General features: G+C 35.1%; 1 protein-coding gene across 2 annotated transcripts in view; it reads right to left on the reverse strand.

Moving 5' to 3' along the window:
- Positions 1–21,079, reverse strand: part of NUBPL (nucleotide binding protein like) — a 317,209-nt gene that overhangs the window by 66,574 nt on the left and 229,556 nt on the right. For both annotated transcript variants that reach the window (XM_031952254.1, XM_031952255.1), the window contains one exon: positions 6,048–6,133. In XM_031952254.1, the coding sequence (XP_031808114.1) occupies positions 6,048–6,133 (86 nt within the window). The remainder of the gene's footprint in view (positions 1–6,047; positions 6,134–21,079) is intronic.

Genomic DNA, 21,079 nt, shown 5'->3' on the forward strand with positions numbered 1-21,079 from the left:
CTAGTCATGGTATTACTTAGTCAAAGAGTATGCATGATTTTTATAGTCCTTGGAAATAGTTCCAAATTGCTCTACTGAATTATTGAATCAGTATACATAAATATATGTAGATAACTCATATAGGGAACTGATTCGAATTTATAAGAATAAGAATCATTCTCCAATTGATAATCAAAGGAGGTGGGTAACATATTTCGTCTTGAGTTTTCTGATAGAGAGGTAACAGACTCAGATTACAGAGTGAAACATAATCCACATATATGTATACACATGTGTGTGTACTTGACTTGTCTAATGCAAGGATTTGTTTCAAGTGACTTCATGTTTGACACAGGGAGTTTATTTTTCTTTCTTTCTCAGTTGTCATTAGTAGAGGTGTGGAGGGGAAAATGTGGATATGAAAATAATGATTTTTTTAAAAATGAAAGGGACCTTAGAGGTCATCTAGTATAATCTTTTTTTATTTTTATGGATGAGAAAACCGAGGCCCAGAGAGATTAAATAATTGACCAAAGTCATATAAATAATAAGTGGCAGAACCAGATCTCCATTCCAAGGTGTCTGTTTATAAATCTTGCATTCTTGCCACAGCACTATGGTGCTTTCCACAGTTAATTCTTAATATTTGTTGGATGAATTATCACATCATATACTGTATTAAATTTATCTAGACTTATGTTTCATTTTTCCCAAATGAATCATAAGCTCCTGGAGGGTAGGGACTATGTCTCATTCATTTCTGTTTCTCTTACAAATGTCCAGAACATTGTTCGTGCTTTAAAATTATCCATCATACTTTCTTTGCTTGAAAATTGTATGTCATACTTTCTCTGTATTATAAGTTAGACACAAGTCTCTCTAAATACTGATTGAATTAGATTAATACCAAGGCTTATAGATAAGGATTCATGACTCCTTAGAACAAATAGAAAAGCCTTGGGCAAGCTAAGGCCAATAATATCAGAAAGTCCTGAGATGATATGTAATGGTCTGATAGGAATGCATATCTTGTACATGTGCAGAGGACTTATTTTATATCTACAGAAAGCTTGATATTAGGGAATTGGACTGGATTACAAGCCAGATTCTCAAATAAGCATCTTTACTATGACAACACAAAAGAATCTGCCATCAACAACAAATTCAAGTACCAAGTGTCACCTCCAGGGCAGGAAAACCAGCCTAGCTGAAGTAGGATAGGACTCACAGAGAGAAACAGGAGGTGACTGGTACCAGGTATCTATCTTCTAGAAAAGGCAGGTGCTTTCCATATCTCCTTCCTCAGTAGCCACTGCAACTGAAGACCTGGAGAAAAAATAAAGTTCCCACCAAAGTCCTTGGCACTATTTCAACATCAAAAATTGATAACGGTTTGTTCTTGTTGTTCTTTTTTAATCAATGGGAATGACATTAAAGATGATGCATTCCTCTTCAACAATGAGATGAACCAAATCAGTTCCAATAGAGCAGTAATGAACTGAACCAGCTACACCCAGCGAAAGAACTCTGGGAGATGACTATGAACCACTACATAGAATTCCCAATCCCTATATTTTTGTCTGCCTGCATTTTTGATTTCCTTCACAGGCTAATTGTACACTATTTCAAACTCCGATTCTTTTTGTACAGCAAAATAACTGTTTGGACAACTGTTATATTGTATTTAACTTATACTTTAACATATTTAACATGTATTGGTCAACCTTCCACCTGGGGGAGGGATGGGGGGAAGGAGGGGGAAAGTTGGTTTTGCAAGTGTCAATGCTGAAAAATCACCCATGCATATATCTTGTAAATAAAAAGGTATAATAATAATAATAATAAAAGATGATGCATTATCATCTAGATTCCTATAGCACTTTAAAGATGACAGGGCCTTTCTAACTGACTTGCAGCTGAAACCTCCTGTTCGTGCTGTCACCATCATTAGAATGTGAACTTCTTAAGGGCAGGGATTTCTCAACTTTTGTATCCCCATGCTTTGCATATAGGAAGCATTTAAATCTTGACTAACTCACTCATTCAATAGTCGGAATGAGGCTTGGTTGAATATCCTTCATGGTCTGTGCAATTTTCATCTTTTTTTCCCTTCATATGCTACCCTTCTCTCAGCCACCTTACCCCTCTTTTTCTTGTGTGATTTTGCAAACTGATGATAATGAATTATTAATTAATCATATCCACCCTCTCAGGGATGCCAGGAAAAAGAACTCATAATATCAAGGTGCTAAAATCCCAACCATCCTTAGTATAAGGTGGCTTTCCAGAAATAAAGGAAAACAACTGCAGAGATAGAGACGATAAAAAAGATGGAGTGAGTCATAATACAACAATTAATAAAGCGACAAACTCAGTCCTCCTCCATGCAAAAAAAAAAAAAAAAAAAAAAAAAAGAACTACAACAAAGTATTTTAAATAGCAATTCCCATCTTTTCCATGTGTTTTTCTCTATAGAATCCTCCAAAACCCTATATATTAAATTAAGACAATTTTATATTCTAGGCCCCTCCCTATGATAATCTTTAAAAGGTCTACTAGGAATCAAATGGGGTATAGTAAGTTCCCTAAATATTTTGCCCCTTAAGGATTATAAAATCCCCAAAGATATCAGTTTCCCCATTTGAGTGCTACATCTGTTTGTGTTATAGTTCATGTGTTGAAGCGTCCTATTTACAGAAGAATTATGGCTAAATTCTGAGGATCTAACAATACAACAAACCTATTTGTACTATTAATTCTGATTTCAAATTAACAGAACAAAAATATGTCTAGTACGCAAACAAAAATTCAGTTATCCATCTTCACTTTCTTTTTTTTTTTTTTTTAACCAAACTAGCGCAGCATTTTTTCCTCTCACAGATAAGGACATTTTCTCTTTTGTCTTTTTATCCTTAGCATCTAGTATGGTACCTGGCTCTTACTGCACATTTAATTTATCTTTTTTGATTGACATTGATTTCAAATAGCAGGAACTGGACAAATATTTGTTGAGTTGAGCTGAAGTTGAAAGTCCTAGAAACAAGGGGATTTTTTTTTTTTTTTTATGTCTCACAAGTGTCTTCTATTGGCTCTATTAGCTTAAGTTAGAGGTAAGATGCAGGCAGCACTACCACAAAGCCTGTCATAAGACTTGACACTTAAACAGGAAAAACAGGCATTTCTCTCACTTTACAACTTGCCCCATAGCTACACTTGCCAAAGAAGATAGGTTTTTACATAAAGGCTATAAATTGTACCTATCTTTGTCCATCAAATATAAAATGCTCCTATTTCTGCCCTCTGGGGCTGGCAAGCAGCTTCGTCTAAAGATAAATTATATTAGGGATCTGTGCTCAACATCTTTAAAAGTCTCTTGACTTCACCTTTGTACTACTGAATCAAACAACATGTTGGGGGAGAGCCTATATCCTGACCTTTGGCTTATGATGGATAATTACAGAGGACCCATAGGATTTTTTCCATCTGATCTAAGGACCAGGTTAAAAAAAAAAGTATTAGAAGAAATCTAGCCTAAGGAGAGAACCTGTGTAACATCAACCAAGAATAATGTATTTCTTTCTGTTTTTTTCAAGATGGAGAAAAATGGTTTCTCCAACATGGAAAGACTATCTTTGTCAAGGGCTCCTGTTTTGGGGTTTGAAATTTTCTTTTTTCTTGAACCACTGGAAAAGGATTATGAGTCTGCGTTACCTTATTCTGGATTGTGATGACGAGAAAATGTGATAGCTTTTTCCCTCACCTTCTGACCTTGGTAAAGCATTTCCACATAATTCTGAAGCCCTGATTCTCTCTACTTTATGGAAGTAAATACTCAGAGTCTTGTCAAGAGATGGAATCCTAGGTAAATTGAGTTTTAGAAGCCATTCTTGTTCAAAACATTTTCAGGGTTGGGGTTTTTTTTTTGTCAAACTCTTGTTTCTCTTCAAATAAGTACACACAAAGCAGTATTGGTCAATGGCTATCTTTGGACATGGCAGTGAAAAGTAAAAGTGCAAGCAAAACCACATTTGAAATCAGAAAACTTGCGTGAAAATTTCTGTTTTGTCTTATTAATTCTTTCACTGTTAAGATGACACAACCTTTCTGTGCATTTGTTTTCTCACTGGTAAAATGGGGGTAATATTTGTATCACTAACCTCACAGAGATGTTCATGATCAAACGTATGTAAAGAACTCTGCAAAATGTAAAACCCTCTATAAATATGAATTATTATTCCTAATCTAATTCTAATTCATGAAGTGGAGCAAAGTGCCTGCCATATAGTAAGAACTTAATAAGTACTTGTTGAATGATTGATTGGTATATAGTAAGATAAAACTTTTCAGTAAATGTTTAAGTTATGGTTCCCCCTGGAGGCCAGAATTACTATGTCGAATATAGGGGGGAAGAAAGAGAAGGAAATCACGAGAAAGCCAAAAAACCATGAGAAGTGAAAATGGGGATAAGAAGAAAGGTAAAGAAGGGCAAAAGTGACTCTTGAACCACCTCCTCAGGAGTAGAGGAATGAGAGACAGAGAGAAACAGAGACAGAGAGACAAAGAGAAAGCAAGACAGACACAGAGAAAGACACACACAGAGACACAGGAAGGGAGGGAGGAAGGGAGAGAGAGAGAGAGAGAGAGAGAGAGAGAGAGAGAGAGAGAGAGAGAGAGAGCTGGGAATGGGGAAGGACAGGGAGACAAAAAGAGAGAAAGATTTAGCTCTGGTGTATTTGATTCTGAAAAAAAATAACAGATTATATAGGGTGAAGGCATGTAAAAGGGCCAGATTCCCCCACATTCAAATCAGATGGAAATACAAGAAGCTAGTGTCAGAGGAAGCACCCAGTCTTACCAGAATTCTAAAAGACTAGAAGAAGAAAAACTAGATAGGGTCTGCATGGCATCTCTGATTTTCTTTCTGATATGTGTTTTGTCCACTAAGGACAAATATATAAATATATAAAAGTGTGTATATATGCACGTATATATGTGAGTATATGTATATGTATATATACTTAGATATACACACTTATGTCTGTGTGTATATATACAAATGTGTGTAAACATATTTATGTCTATGAAGTTGAATAAATTTAAGGTTCTGAGACCTTGATCTAAACTCAGATTAAATGTATCTGACTGAAAAAATCAACTGCATATCACAGATTTCTCATCTGTAATACTTAATTCCTTAGATTAAACAGGGTTCAATAAATAATAATATATAATAATAAATAATGAAACTTCAAAAAACAATATCAAACCTATATGCACAGACCATGATGTAATAAATATAGAGAGGGGGAGATGACTATAAAACATATATGTTTTGTTAGTATTTGTTAGTATATGTTAAAGAATAAAGATGAGCACTAACTTAATAAAATTTCGTTAATATAGTCATTTTGTCTGTTTGATCAAGAGTCAAAACATGTCGTAGAAAGCAAAGGGGGAAAAGTCCTTTTTTATTCTCCTGTTTCATCATTAGCCATTCTGTTTTAGTCCACAAATCTCAATACTTGCTAATTTCATCTCCACACTGCTTTCTTGCACAGTACCAAGTTAAAACCAGGACAGTATTTTTCAGCAAAGAAAATCTAAATACTGAAATGAAGTCTTCTGTATAGCATCATGCCAACAAGAACCATCATTCAATATCATATCAATCATAGCACTCACACCTCATTAGGTTCTAAGTTTCCCTGATGTTATTAGTATTTAGGAGCAAGTACCTCTGGAAGTCCCTCCTTCTCTCTGATTGGAGAAGGTAGAAGGTAAAAGCTTCCATTTAGGAAGGGCACCCAGGCCAGTGTTCTCTTTATCTTCCATTTGGCCATGTCCTTCTGTACTTCATCTTGCACCTACACTGGGTACACTTTCCCTTGCCCTTTGCAACTTTCCAATTTTGTGTTGTCTTCCCTCATTATATAGTAAGCCACTTCAGAGTAAAGAATGTCTTTTTTCTATTCATTACATTCAAGTCCTTCAAAAAGTCATCTACTTCCCCAATTAGATAAAATTTAGTTTTAGTAATAATGAAATAATAAATTTTTGTAAATGCTTACAGGAACATGGACTTTGCGAAACATCTCAGCTCCCTTATGAGCATCCATCAATGCGATGTCTTGTGGAGTGGAGACAATCACAGCTCCTGACCAAAAAAAATACAAAATCAAAATGATGCTATTATTTATGTGGAAATGATTAATGCCCAAAGCATGTATTTACATACTAAAATAATTGTTTCATATTAAAGTGACTTCATCTTTAAAAAAATGAAAAAGGAGAAAATGTATGCTAATGTAAATTTAGTTTTCCCTTTCAATTCTCACAAAAATTTGTTTCTGCCTTTTATAATTATAGTACAATCCTAAATCTAGGTTAGATTATAATTTCTATCTTCTGCTCTTTGATCTTCCTAGTTCTAACATCAGGTGCCTAAATTTTCTTCCACTTTCTTAAGAATTCTCTTTTATTTTTTCTTTATTGGATTTAACAATATCATATCTGTTCTTTAAAACTTTTCCATATCTCACTACAAGGCTCTGTATGGAGTTTTGCATTTCACTAAGCAGCTGTTGAACAGCTAAATAGTGCAGCAGATTGAGCCAGGCTTAGGGTCAGGAAGAAATGAGTTCAAATCTGACCTCAAACTTTTTCTACCTGTGTGACCCTGAGCAAGTAACTTCACCTGTTTGCCTTAATTTCATCATCTGTAAAATAAGTTGGAAAAGGAAATGGAAAATCACTCTAGTATCTTTGCCAAGAAAACCCCCAAATGGGATCAAAATCAGTAGACACGACTGAAATGAATAAAAAACAACCATACTAATTATAAATAGATATTTATAAATATAGAAAAATAAATAAAAAGGTAAAGATTCTTCCATTAATCTCTCTTTATAACAACCTGAAATTCCATTTGTCCATGAAGTTTTCCCCCATGTAAATGGAAGTAAGATGAAGATGTCCAACCAGTTCTCTACATGCTCTAAAATTGTGAATAACCACATATTATAAATATCTAACTTTATAGTTTTATTCCTGGTTTATATTTATATCTTTATATTTACATATATATACCTGTATGTATATATGTGAATATGTTTACATATACACATCTTTATATCTTATTTACCTATATTTAATTTCTGTTGCCCATTTATTTTGTTGTTTGCTTGTCCTGAAGTAGCACACCAGATTAGGATTCAGGAGACTTGGATTTAAGTTCAAACAAAGAGTTGTGTGACTCAGTAAGTCATTTGAACTTTCCAGGTTTCAGACTATCTTTAACGATGGATGTTGGAATAAATGTTCACTAATGATCCTTCCAGATCTATGAATGCATGTTCTCATCTTCACTTCTTTCAACTATTATTTATAGCAACCTTGCTACTCCAGCTAATCCCTAATTGAAATGTTGTTTAAAGAAAGTCCTACTTCTTTTTCTTCTACTCTCTCATCTGTTGATACTCCACAATCCTCTGCCTAGATATGCATATTTATTTCCCCTATGCATACTAACCCTAAAATACGGTTTTGTGTATATAAATGTAATGTCCCTTCAGAGAAGGGATAGGAAATAAGCATTTACATACTTCTTACTTCTATTGCTTCACTCTTTGCTAGCATTTTTTACAAGTATGACTTTCTTAAATACTCACAACAATCCTATGAGTTGGATGCCATTAGTATCTGCATTTTGTGAACAGTAGCTAAGTGTTCTATCCCAGATCCATAGTCAAGTCAATGTCTGAGGCCAGTGTGAACTAGGTCTCCCTAGTTCTCCTAGGACTAGGACTCCTAGGAGTCCTAGGACTTAAGATCCAGAGCTCTAACTGGGTTTTTTTTATATGATCATAGTTCAGATAAATCATTAAACTGCCTTGATCTCCATTTTGTTAGCCATAATTTGAGTTCTACTTATGAGATAGAAGAGACTTGACAAGATTTTCTGGTCCAACCTGCTTAAGCATTTTACAGTTGGAAGTTGTCCTCTCTGCTTAGACTGCCCCTCCTCAGCTTCCTCAGACAATAACTACTTTACTGCTGCCATCTCACCCCTGAATAAGTGAATCTTTGACCACAGAGGAATTGGAGCTATAAAACTGTGACTTGGTCTATTTCTCCCTTCCAACCCAATGTGAAATTATAATAATAAAAATCAGCCAATATTTCTAGGGTAGCCAGTATAAATATTATCACATGTATTTTGCATAAGGAAACCAAGATTCAGAGAAGTCAATTGACAAGAATCACACAGCCTTTTTTTTTTTTTTTAAAGTAAATAGCATTTATGTAGCATTTAAAGATTTGCAAAATACTTGATATGTGTTGATTCATTTAATCCTCACCACAACCCTGTGAGATAAATGCTATTTTTATCTCCATTTTGCAGCTGAGAAAACAGAGGCATAGAGAGGTTAAGTAATTTGTCAAGCATCATACAGATGTCTGAGACAGGATTAAACTCAGTTCCCTTGCCTCAAAGTTCATTTTTCTTCCCATTTTGTCTTGTTACCAACATTCATAGGCTTTGAATATGCTTTCTTAGAACCTGTCCATCTAAATAGTTGGTTAGTTGTTGTCCTTCATTCTCAAAGAAGACCAAAATGATATCACTATCTTAAAGTTGTTAGTGTAGTGGCTGATCAGAACAATAAAAGTGTGGGATGCTCTGCCATAGGTCAAGCACAAATACTTCCTATGAACATTTGGGGTGGATTCTCTAACTTTGCACATCTTACAATTCTTCTCAACTATTTAAATTCTGCTCTGCAACCAGAGCACAGTACCTTCTCTGATGAGGGCACACCATGCAGGGAGGTCTTGTGCCAGTATTCCCCATGTCATACAATCTACTCCAAAGTTCTTAAGAGAAGCGTTGGGAGTTTCCTTTTATTGCTTTTTCTGATCACTTTGTGAGCATTTGCCCTATGTGAATTCTCCATAAAATAGTCTTCTTGGCAAGCAAATGTTTGGCATTCAAACAATATGGCCAGGTCAATGGAACTGTGGCTTATCATCAATAGCATAACCATCATATGATGGATTTCATGGTCTTTATAATCCATGAAATAAAAACAAGTATAAAAGTTGCTTCTACTTCTGCAATGACAGTAATAAGAGCAGAAAAAGGATGAATTCCCTTTTGTAAAAATTACATTTTTAGAATATCTATAGCATCTATGTATAGTTTAAAGTTTGAAAGGTGCCTTACATATAAACCCATGAACCCTACCTCTAACAGTCCTATGAAGTAAATTCGATTATTATCCCCAGTTTACAGATAATGAGGAAATAGGCAAAGATATTAATTTACCCAGGATCACAAATCTAATGTCTGAGGAAGAATTCAAACACAGGTCTTCGTGATTCCAAGTATTTTAGTTGCCTAAATCTAAGTTAGCAAGCCTTGTCAAATGACCAGTAGTTGGACATACTACTACATAATTGTTGATATTCTCTTTATAAATAAAACGAGATGAAGAGAGGAAGGTACAGATAAACTAAAGAACAGTTCACAGATACTCTGTGGAGAGACAAAAGAATTGGTTCAGTTGATTTTATTGTATAGATGTATCATTTCATGAGCTGTATGGTTATCTTACATTGCAATGTTTATTATGGGCATTAACAAAAAAGACTACATGAAGGTAATTGTTATACTTACAGAGAACAGTGAGGTAAAAAATTCTATGAAGAATATGATAGTCACTCAAAATTAAATCAACATGTACTTTCTCAGTGACTTCAATGCATGGGAGGAAACAAAGCAAAATATTTTTCGTTCAAATAATCAAGAGTTCCTCAAGAAGATAATTGAAAAGTTCTAGATATGGCAACTAAATAACATAATAAAAATGAAAATGATTATCCTGACAGGAAATAATTAAAGTTGCTGATAAAAGAGTTATTTCCAAATCAACTCTTTACACATATATAAATTCATTAGAGCAAGGATAAAACATAAACATCAAATAAGAAGACTAAAAGTGAAAAGAGAAAGTATATTCAAAACAGTTCCAACCTAATCTATTTATTTTTAAATTTTATTTTATTTGAAAAAAGAGAATAAGAAAAAAAAGAAAAACAGAAAAGGAATATAAAGCAAAACAAAAGAGAACATTGCTATGTGTCCAGCAGAACATCAGGGAGGATTCAAAATATATAAGAACAAATTACTAGATCAAAAAAGTGTGTGTGTGTGTGTGTGTGTGTGTGTGTATTACATATTAGTAGAAGAAATTATATTCATGAATGTCCATTTTTTCTTTACTTTCTTGTACATTGTTCTTTGGTTCTCTGCTGTTCACTTTTTTTTTACTTTACAAAACCCTAACCCTAACCCTTTCCCCCGTTTTCATCCTGCCCTCAAGCAAGCTATAGTTAAAAAAGGATATATTTACGTATACATATGTAGATGTATACACACACACAGACACACACACACACACACACACCACATACACACACATCTTCCCTATTCCTACTGATTCTGCTTTAATTTTGCTCCATAACTTGGCTTACTATTACTTAACCTCCCTCACCCAAGGATTTCTCCCTTGTCTTCTTTCTTCATCCCTTGCTTCCCCAACCACCTATTCCTCCCCCCTTATTTCTTTGTAGATTTTGGAGGGTGCTATACCCCTTGTGGTATATATGTAGTGTTGCCTATTGAATCCACTCCTGATGTGTGTAGGTTTTTCAGAACTATGAGCCCTCCTTCCCCCCAGTAATGTCTCTGTGTCTATTCTTCCTCTGCAACTCATTTGTATAACATGATTACTATTTTTACCTTAATTCTGCCAAATCTTTCTTTTGAGCTACCCTCTTGTTGATGTGAATCTTAAACATATAGCATACAGTTCCCATGTTTAAAAAAAATTGTCCATGTTTAAACAATTTGTCCATGTTGAGTTCCTTGAAACTGATCTTTGATGTTAGCTCTTATACATTAAATTTTCTGTTAAGTTCAGTCCTGAAAATCTGTAAGTTTGATGAATGTCTATTTTTCCTCATTCAAAATTATATACAATTTTGCTAGATATGACATATATACCTGACTATATGACAGGCATAGTTCTTTTGATTGTTGGTAGATATGTTTCCAAGACTTGCAATCTTTTTTATTGTAGCTGCTGATAAGTCTTGTACAATTCTAATTATAGCTCCCAATGTATTTGAATTGCTTTTTTATTGTTTTCTTGCAAAATTTTCTCTTTGATCTGGGAGTTTTGAAATTTGGCAACAATATTTCTGTGTGTTTTCCACAAAGGATCTCATTGAGCTAGATGGTGATCAATGGATTTTTTCTATTTCTACTTTTCCCTCATGTTCTATCACTCCAGGACAATTTTCTTGCATTACTTCCTGCATTATTGTGTCAAGGTTCTCTTTTTTGGTCACAACTTTCAGGCAGTACAATTATTTTTATATTTCTCTTGTTAATCTGTTCTCCAGATCTGTCATTTTCCTTATAAGGTGTTTCACATTCTGTTCTATTTTCATATTCTTTATAATCTGTTTTGTTATTTCTTGGTCTCTCATAGCTTTATTGACTTCCCCTTTCCAGATTCTAATTTTAAAAGAATTATTTCCACCTTTGACATTCTGAATCTCCTTTTCTAGTTGGTTAATTTTTTTCATAATCTTTTTATTTTTTCTTGGATGGTTTTTATTTTCATTTTTTAGTTTTTCCTCAATGTTTCTAATTTGATTTTTAAATTCTTTTTTGAGTTCTATAAATTCTCTCTGGGCAGGGGGCCATTTCATGTTACTCTTTGGGATAGAAATTTTTTTTTTTGTTACTAAAGTGTCCTCCTTTGAAGATGAACCATGGTCTTCCCTGTTCCCATAGTAAGTTTCTATGGTGTTCTTTTTTCTTTGCTGGCTCTTTTTTTTTTTTTTTTAATAGTAGGTATTAGTGTAAATACCTCTAATATTGGAGTTGGGGGATGGTGCCTCTTGTTTCACCTCCATTCTTCCCTCTGACTGGGAACCATAAACCAAGAGTTCCCCATTCCTGCAAGTGCCCACAGCCAGCAGCATCTCTGCCCATTGCTTCTGCACTCACTGGGGGCTGGTTCCTTCTTCCAGGGCCAAGTCCCTGCAGCACAGCTGGGCCTGTCTTTCAGTCAAAGTTCACTTGGTCTTCTGGGACTCAAACCTTGACTCTACAAAGATCTGGAGATGAAAGACTCTGTGGTTCCTCCGGAGGCTCCAACCACATGTGTGCTATCTAGCCTAAGGAGTCCCCACTTAGTGTTCCCGCAGAAGAAATAACCTGGATTAACCCCTGTCTTCACATGGGTTAATCTAAACTTGGAATCTTTCTTCAGATCTTGTTGGGTTGTACCAGAAGGACCCTTGTTCTATCCCAAATCTTCTTGATTTTTCACCAATCTATGTTCACTCTGATGCACAAATTTGTTCTATTTGTGGAGGAAATCTGCAGAGTTTGAAATTTATCAACTTCCTCCGCCATCTTCCCAGAATCTTCCCCCAATCTAATCTATTTCAACAAGCTCCTGATACTGCAAAATGGGAAATGGATAAAAGAAGAGACTATCATACTTTCCTAAATGAAGTTTAACAGATATAAATTGATCACTGCAATGAAGAAGTCAGAAGAACCTAAAAACTGCTTCAATCAGCAAACATCTGATTTCTTTACCAAATAAAAAAATATGGCATCAAAAGATAATGCTGGTTTAGAATGCAGATTCTTTTGTATACTTACAGGCAAGCATAATGGAATATTGTAAACAGTATCACATAATAAAAAATTGAAAAACTGTGAAGGAAAAAAGAAGTTATAGAAATCTTAGTGAGAAAATCAATTAAACCATATTATACCAAAATTAGTATTAAGAATAAAACTTGAAGGATAACAAATGGTTTTAAAAGTAGATCATATCTGTCAGGATTTATATAACAAATTAGTTTCTTTATTAAAGATAGTAAAACTACCCTATATGAATTCCTTGGTGTTTTATATAAGTAGAAATAGCACGAACAAATCAATCCAGCAATCAACAAGGATTTATTAAGTGTTATATTTCTGGTTCTTCTCTGAGCAGCAGGAACCCAAATGATATAGTCATTGCCATCAAGGAGCTTATAATCCAATGGGAGTCAACAAGGACAGATTTAAGCATAGACAGACTAAATGGAAAACACATGCAACATAAATTGTAGAGAAAGCGACACTGGCCACTGAAGGGAATCGCAAAAAGCTTTATAAAGAAGATTGCCATTGAGCTACAATTTGAACGAAACAAGGGAAAACACTCCAGGGATGAGAGACTCCTGGTGAAAAGACAGGCAATAGGAGATGGAGTATTACATATTTGAGGAGAGACTTGGGGGTTGGAAGATCTCTTAAGATGCTATTACAACAGTCTAGATGAGAAGTGGGGCAGCCAGAAGAGAAAGCACTGGGCTGAGAATCAGGAAAATTCATCTTCCTGAGTTCAAATCTAAAGTCAAACCCTTACTGTGTGACTCTGGGCAAGTCACTTAACCCTGTTTGCCTCATTTCCTTTATCTGTAAAATGAGCTAGAGAAGAAAGGCAAACCACTCTAATATCTCTGCCAAGAAAACACCAATGGAGCCATGAAGACACTATTTAACAGTATAACAAAAAATGAGAAGTGATGACATTCTGACTCAAATTAATTACATGAATGGAGAAAAGGCGATGTACTTGAGACATTTTTTTAAAATATCAAAATGTATGAAGTGAGAGAGAGTGACGAGTTCAGAATGATTCTAATGATAGCAGTGCCCTCAACAATGATGGGGAGGTTTGGAAGATTAATCAATTTGGGAGGAATCATTAATGAGTTTTATTTTGAATGTGCAGAGTGTAAGAAGATAAAGAGCATCCAGTCAAATCTCCAAGCAATAGATAGTTCATGATATAGGACTAATGCTCAAAGACTAGGACTGGATACACAGATCTTGGAGACATCTGCATAGAAATGATAATTAAATTCATGAGATCTGATTAGGCCATCAAAAAAGGGACAGCTAATGAGGCTGACCAAACTTGAGATATGGAATGTCTTGTGCAAGGAGGAACAAGGAGGCTGATCACAGAATATGTGTGAAGTAGAGAAGAGATGTTAGTTGTAAGAAGACCAGAAAAGCAGGAAAGGCCAGAGTATGATGGGCTTTGTTTACCAGAGGAGTTTTTAGTTTATTTTATTTTGAAGGTTATTGGAAGCCAATGAATTTTAGTGAACAGGAATTAGAAGGTGCCGTGGTCATGCACTTTAGAAAGATCACTTTGAGAAGTGGAGAAGGGAGTGAAAGAGGTCTATTTTTACTGTAATACATAATGTGTGAGGTCAATAAGGGTTTGAACCAGGGTAATGGTAGTGACAGAGAAAAGGAAATGGAGTATATAACATATGTTAAAAAGGCGAAATGACAAAACTTGGCAAGAGATTGGATATGAGGAAAGGAATGAGGAAGAGCAAAAATTTGAAAATGATTCCTAGGCTGAAGGCCTAGATGACTGGGAGGATGGTGATACCCTCAATGGTAATAGTGATTTTAGACAAAGTAAAAGTTTGATGGGAAAAGATGAGTTCAATTTTGGACATGTTAAGTTTAAAATTTCTAAGGGATATCTAGTTTGAAGTACCTAATAAGCAGCTGGAAATGGGAAACTAGAGACAGGTTAGGAGAGAAGCTGGGGGTAGATAAGCAAATCTTAGAAGCAACCTAAAAAAAAAAATCGAATCCATGGAAGCTAAGGAGATCACTAGGTGAAATAGTATTTAGGAGGAAGAGTGGAAGGCCCAAGATTGTAAGTGCATTGTTGGGACGCCCATAATGAGCAGGCATGAAACAGACAAAGATCCAGGAAAGGAAAACTAAAAAAGATGCAATTAGAAAACCTAGAGTTGAGAGTATCAAGAGTGAGAGAAAGTCAAAAGCTACAAAAAGGTCAAGAAGTGGGGGCGGAGCCAAGATGGCGGAGAAGACACACAGGACTTTGTAAGCTCTTCTCTTACCCTCTTTATCAATATTATATCGAGCCCCAAAAATAGTCTTGACTGCTACAATTCGTAAAGATAAGAAGTAGAACAACTCACCGGCCGAAGAAAATCTGCAGTCTCGCCAAAAAAGGTTGGTTCCGGGGACAGGGGGGAGATCAGCGCAGACGGGGAGAGAAATTAGGTTTCAAGGAGAGTCTCAAACCGAAAGTGAAAGCACAGATCTCAGCACAAGCGCGCAGCCCCAACCCTCACTACGGGCTTTTCCTTGGGGCAGTTGTGATCCTGCACGGCAGGAGGACGCAGCCCCGGTTAGCCTCCAATCTGCACAGTGGGGGGCTCGGCTTGGGGCCATAGAGCTTTTCCAGGGCCGATTTGCATTGGGCAAAGACACTGGGGCAGAGTTCCCGGCGGTCTGCGGTCAGCTGCTAATACTCGCAGTCCCACAAGAGGCTAAGGCCTGGGGCAGTGACACTTTCACCCCTTAGTCTCTAGCCGAGGGCAATCGCTAACCCACACAGCCCAACTGGGCACTTTGATAGCTTGGCCAGTGCTGAATCCACTTCCTGTTGGGGGAAGGGAAAACTCTCACTCAGAGCACTCCCATACCTCGGAGCTGGAAATCGGTTTACATCTCTCCCTGCTCTGCAGAGGAAGCTGGTAACCCCTTGCCTAGGAGACATACCCTAAAGGCTTTAAAACATGAATAAAAAGATGAAAAGAACGATCGACAGCTTCTATGCAGAAAAAGAGCAGATCAGCAAACCTGAAGAGACCTCAAACAGCAAAAATGCATCAGACTGTGCTCCTTTACATGATGCTCTCATAGAAGAGACCATTAAAAGTCTCAAAAGAGAGTTAGAAGATAAATGGGGAAAGGAAAGAGAAGCCTTACAAGAGAGCAACAACTTCCTAAAATACGAATTGGAAAAAGTAAAAAAATCTCAGGAAAGTAAGAATTGTGAATTGGAAAAAATAAAGAATTCACTAGAAAGTAGGATCTGTGAACTGGAAAAGACAAAGAACACGCAAGAAAGTAGGATCTGTGAATTGGAAAAAGAAAATAATTCACTAAAAAAAAAAAAATTAGAGAAATGGAAAAAAATTCCACAGACCAAAACAATACATTTAAAACTCAATTGGACATATACAGAAAGAAGTAAAAAAAGCTAATGAAGAAAATAATTCTTTAAAAATTAGAACTGAACAAATAGAAACTAATGATGCATTGAGACAGCAAGAATCAGTCAAGCAAAACCAAAAAATTGACAAACTGGAAAAAACCATGAATTATCTACTTGCAAAAACGACAGACTTGGAAAATAGATCTAGGAGAGATAATCTGAGGATTATTGGACTTTCAGAAAACTATGATGAAAAAAAGAGCCTAAATACTATTTTACAAGAAATCATCAAAGAGAACTGCCCAGATGTAATAGAATCAGAAGGTAAAATAGGCATTGAAAGAATTCATCGAACACCTTCTGAAAGAAACCCTAAAATAAAAACCCCAAGGAATATTGTGGCAAAATTTCAGAACTATCAGATTAAGGAAAAAATTTTACAAGCAGCAAAAAAACCATTTAAATACCTGAGGTGCCACAATAAGGATCACCCAAGATCTGGCTGCCTCTACATTAAAGGAAAAAGGGCCTGGAATATGATATTCGAAAGGCACAAGAACTTGGGATGCAGCCAAGAATAAACTACCCAGCTAAGCTGAGCATTTTCTTCCAGGGAAGAAGATGGACATTTAATGAAACAAATGAATTCCATTTGTTTCTGAAGAAAAAACCAGAACTAAACAAAAAATTTGATCTCCAACCATAGAACTCAAGAGATGCAGAAAAGGTAAAACAACTCTTGAGAATTGTATTTCTGTTGTGGATATACAAAAGAATACATGTATAATTTGATTGTACTGATATAACATAAAAAAGGGAAGTAGATATGGAAAAGGGATGATGGCAGAATAAGGTGGGAAGGAGGGATAAAAAGAGGGAAACCACATCCCACAACGAGGCAAAGGAAACTTATATCTGAGGGAATTTAGAGAGGGGGAGGAACATTGTGTGAATCTTACTCTTATCAGAGTTGGCTCAAAGAAAAAATAATTGACATTTGTTTTAGAGAAAATTCTCTCTCACATTAAAAACGGGGAGAGGAAAAGGGAAAAGAAAAAGAGTAATAAGGGAAGGAAGGGGAAAAGACTCAAAGGGGGGAGGGAGGGATTATAAAGAGGGTAAGTATCGTGATACAAGAGGGGTACATAAGTTTAAAAGGGGGAAAGAGGGTTGGGGAGGCAAGAATAAGTAAAGCACAATCTGTGGTTATTAGGATGGTAGGAAATACAGATTTAGTAATTCTAACCGTAAATGTGAATGGGATGAATTCCCCCATAAAGAGGAGGCAGATAGCAGACTGGATCAAAAGTCAGAACCCTACAATATGTTGTTTACAAGAAACACATTTAAAGCAGGGAGATACATATAGAGTAAAGGTAAAAGGCTGGAGCAAAATCTATTATGCTTCAGGTGAAGTCAAAAAAGCAGGGATAGCCATCCTTATCTCAGATCAAGCAAAAGTAAAAATTGATCTAATTAAAAGAGATAAGGAAGGTAACTACATCCTGCTAAAGGGTAGCATAAACAACGAAGCAATATCAATATTAAACATATATGCACCAAGTGGTATGGCATCCAACTTCCTAAAGGAGAAGTTAAGAGAGTTGCAAGAAGAAATAGACAACAAAACTGTAATAGTGGGAGATCTCAACCTTGCACTCTCAAAATTAGACAAATCAAACCACAAAACAAATAAGAAAGAAATTAAAGAAGTAAATAGAATATTAGAAAAATTAGGTATGTGGGATCTTTGGAGAAAATTGAATGGAGATAGAAAGGAATATACTTTCTTCTCAGCAGTTCATGGAACCTATTCAAAAATTGACCATATATTAGGACATAAAGACCTCAAAATTAAATGCAAGAAAGCAGAAATAGTAAATGCTTTCTTTTCAGATCATGATGCAATAAAAACTCAATTCAACAAAAAATTAGGGGAAATAGACCAAAAAGTAATTGGAAACTAAACAATCTCATCTTAAAGAATGATTGGGTGAAGCAGCAAATTATAGATACAATTAATAATTTCACTCAAGATAATGACAATGATGAGACATCATACCAAAATTTGTGGGATGCAGCCAAAGCGTAATAAGGGGAATTTTATATCCTTAGAGGCTTACTTGAATAAAACAGAGAAAGAAAAGATTAATGAATTGGGCTTGCAACTAAAAAACTAAAAAGACCAAATTAAAAACCCCAATCAAATACTAAATTGGAAATTTAAAATTAAAAGGAGAAATTAAAAATATTGAAAGTAAAAAACTATTGAACTAATTAATAAAACTAAGAGTTAGTTCTATGAAAAAGCCAATAAAATAGATAAGCCTTTGGTAAATCTGATTAGAAAAGGAGGAGGAAAATGAAATTAGTAGTCTTAAAATGAAAAGGGAGAACTTTCCACCAATGAAGAGGAAATTAGAGAAATAATAAGGAGTTATTTTGCTCAACTTTATGCCAATAAATTTGATAACCTAATGAAATGGATGACTACCCAAAAATATAGACTTCCCAGACTAACAGAGGAGGAAGTAATTGTTTGAATAGTCCCATTTCAGAAAAAGAAATAGAACAGGCATACAACAACTCCTAAGAAAAATCCCCAGGACCAGATGGATTTACATGTGAATTTTACCAAACATTTAAAGAACAATTGGCCCCAATGCTATATAAATTATTTGATAAAATAGGGAATGAAGGAGTCCTACCAAATTCCTTCTATGACACAGACATGGTAACTGATATCTAAACCAGGTAGGCTGAAAACAGAGAAAGAAAATTATAGACCAATCTCCTAATGAATATTGATGCTAAAATCTTAAATAAGATATTAGCAAAAAGACTACAGAAAATCATCTCCAAGATAATACACTATGATCAAGTAGGATTTATACCAGGAATGCAGGGCTGGTTCAATATTAGGAAAACTATCAATATAATTGGCCATGTTAATAACCAAATTAACAAAAACCATATGATCATCTCAATAGATGCAGAAAAAGCATTTGATAAAATCCAACATCCATTCCTATTAAAAACACTTGAGAGTATAGGAATAAATGGACTTTTCCTTAAAATAATCAGCAGCATCTATTTAAAACCATCAGTAAGCATCATATGTAATGGAGACAAACTGCAACCATTCCCAATAAGATCTGGAGTGAAACAAGGTTGCCCACTATCACTGTTACTATTTAATATTGTATTAGAAACGCTAGCTATAGCAATAAGAGCTGAGAAAGAGATTAAAGGAATAAGAATAGGCAATGAGGAAACCAAATTATCACTCTTTGCCGATGACATGATGGTATACTTAGAGAACCCCAGAGATTCTGCTAAAAAATTATTAGAAATAATCCACAACTTTAGCAAAGTTGCTGGTTATAAAATAAACCCACATAAGTCATCAGCATTCTTATATATCACTAACAAAATCCAACAGTCAGAGTTACAAAGAGAAATTCCATTTAAAGTAACTACTGATAATATAAAATATTTAGGAATCTATCTGCCAAGGGAAAATCAGAAACTTTATGAGCAAAATTACAGACCACTTTTCACACAAATTAAGTCTGATCTAACCAATTGGAAAAATATTAAATGCTCTTGGATAGGGCGAGCAAATATAATAAAGATGACAATATTACCTAAACTAATCTATTTATTTAGCGCTATACCAATCAGACTCCCAAAAACTATTTTAATGACCTAGAAAAATAACAACAAAGTTCATATGGAAAACAAAAGGTCAAGAATTTCAAGGAATTAATGAAAAAAAATCAAATGAAGGTGGCTTAGCTGTACCAGATCTAAAATTATATTATAGAGCAGCAGTTACCAAAACTATTTGGTATTGGCTGAGGAATAGATTAGTTGATCAGTGGAATAGATTAGGTTCAAGGGATAAAACAGTCAACAAATATAGCAACCTAGTCTTTGACAAACCCAAAGATCCCAGCTTTTGGGATAAGAACTTACTGTTTGATAAAAATTGCTGGGAAAATTGGAAACTAATATGGCAGAAACTAGGCATTGATCCATACTTAATGCCATATACCGAGATAAGGTCAAAATGGGTTCATGACCTAGGCATAAAGAATGAAATTATTAATAAATTAGAGGAACACAAGATAGTTTACCTCTCAGACCTGTGGAAGGGGAAGGTCTTTATGACCAAAGCAGAACTAGAGATCATTACTGATCACAAAATAGAAAATTTTGATTATACCAAACTGAAAAGTTTTGTACAAACAAAACTAATGCAGACAACATTAGAAGGAAGCAATAAACTGGGAAAATATTTTTACAGTCAAAGGTTCTGATAAAGGCCCATTTCCAAAATATATAGAGAATTAACTCTAATTTATAAAAAATCAAGCCATTCTCCAATTGAAAAATGGTCAAAGGATATGAACAGACAATTCTCAGATGAAGAAATTGAAACTATTTCTAGTCATATGAAAAGATGCTCCAAGTCATTATTAATCAGAGAAATGCAAATTAAGACAACTCTAAGATACACTACACACCTGTCAGATTGGCTAAGATGACAGGAAAAAAATGATGATTGTTGAGGGATGCGGAAAACTGGGACATTGATGTATTGTTGGTGGAGTTGCGAACTAATCCAACCATTTTGGAGAGTACTTTGGAACTATGCTCAAAAAGTTATCAAACTGTGCATACCCTTTGATCCAGCAGTGTTACTACTGGGATTATATCCCAAAGAGATTATAAAGAAGGGAAAGGGACCTGTAAGTGCACGAATGTTTGTGGCAGCCCTTTTTGTAGTGGCTAAAAACTGGAACTGAATGGATGTCCATCAATTGAGAATGGCTGAATAAATTGTGGTATATGAATATTATGGAATATTACTGTTCTGTAAGAAATGACCAACAGTATAATTTCAGAAAGGCCTGAGAGACTTAACGAACTGATGCTGAGTGAAATGAGCAGGACCAGGA

This window comes from Sarcophilus harrisii, chromosome 2, assembly GCF_902635505.1.
Source record: "Sarcophilus harrisii chromosome 2, mSarHar1.11, whole genome shotgun sequence".
Lineage (NCBI taxonomy): Eukaryota > Metazoa > Chordata > Mammalia > Dasyuromorphia > Dasyuridae > Sarcophilus > Sarcophilus harrisii.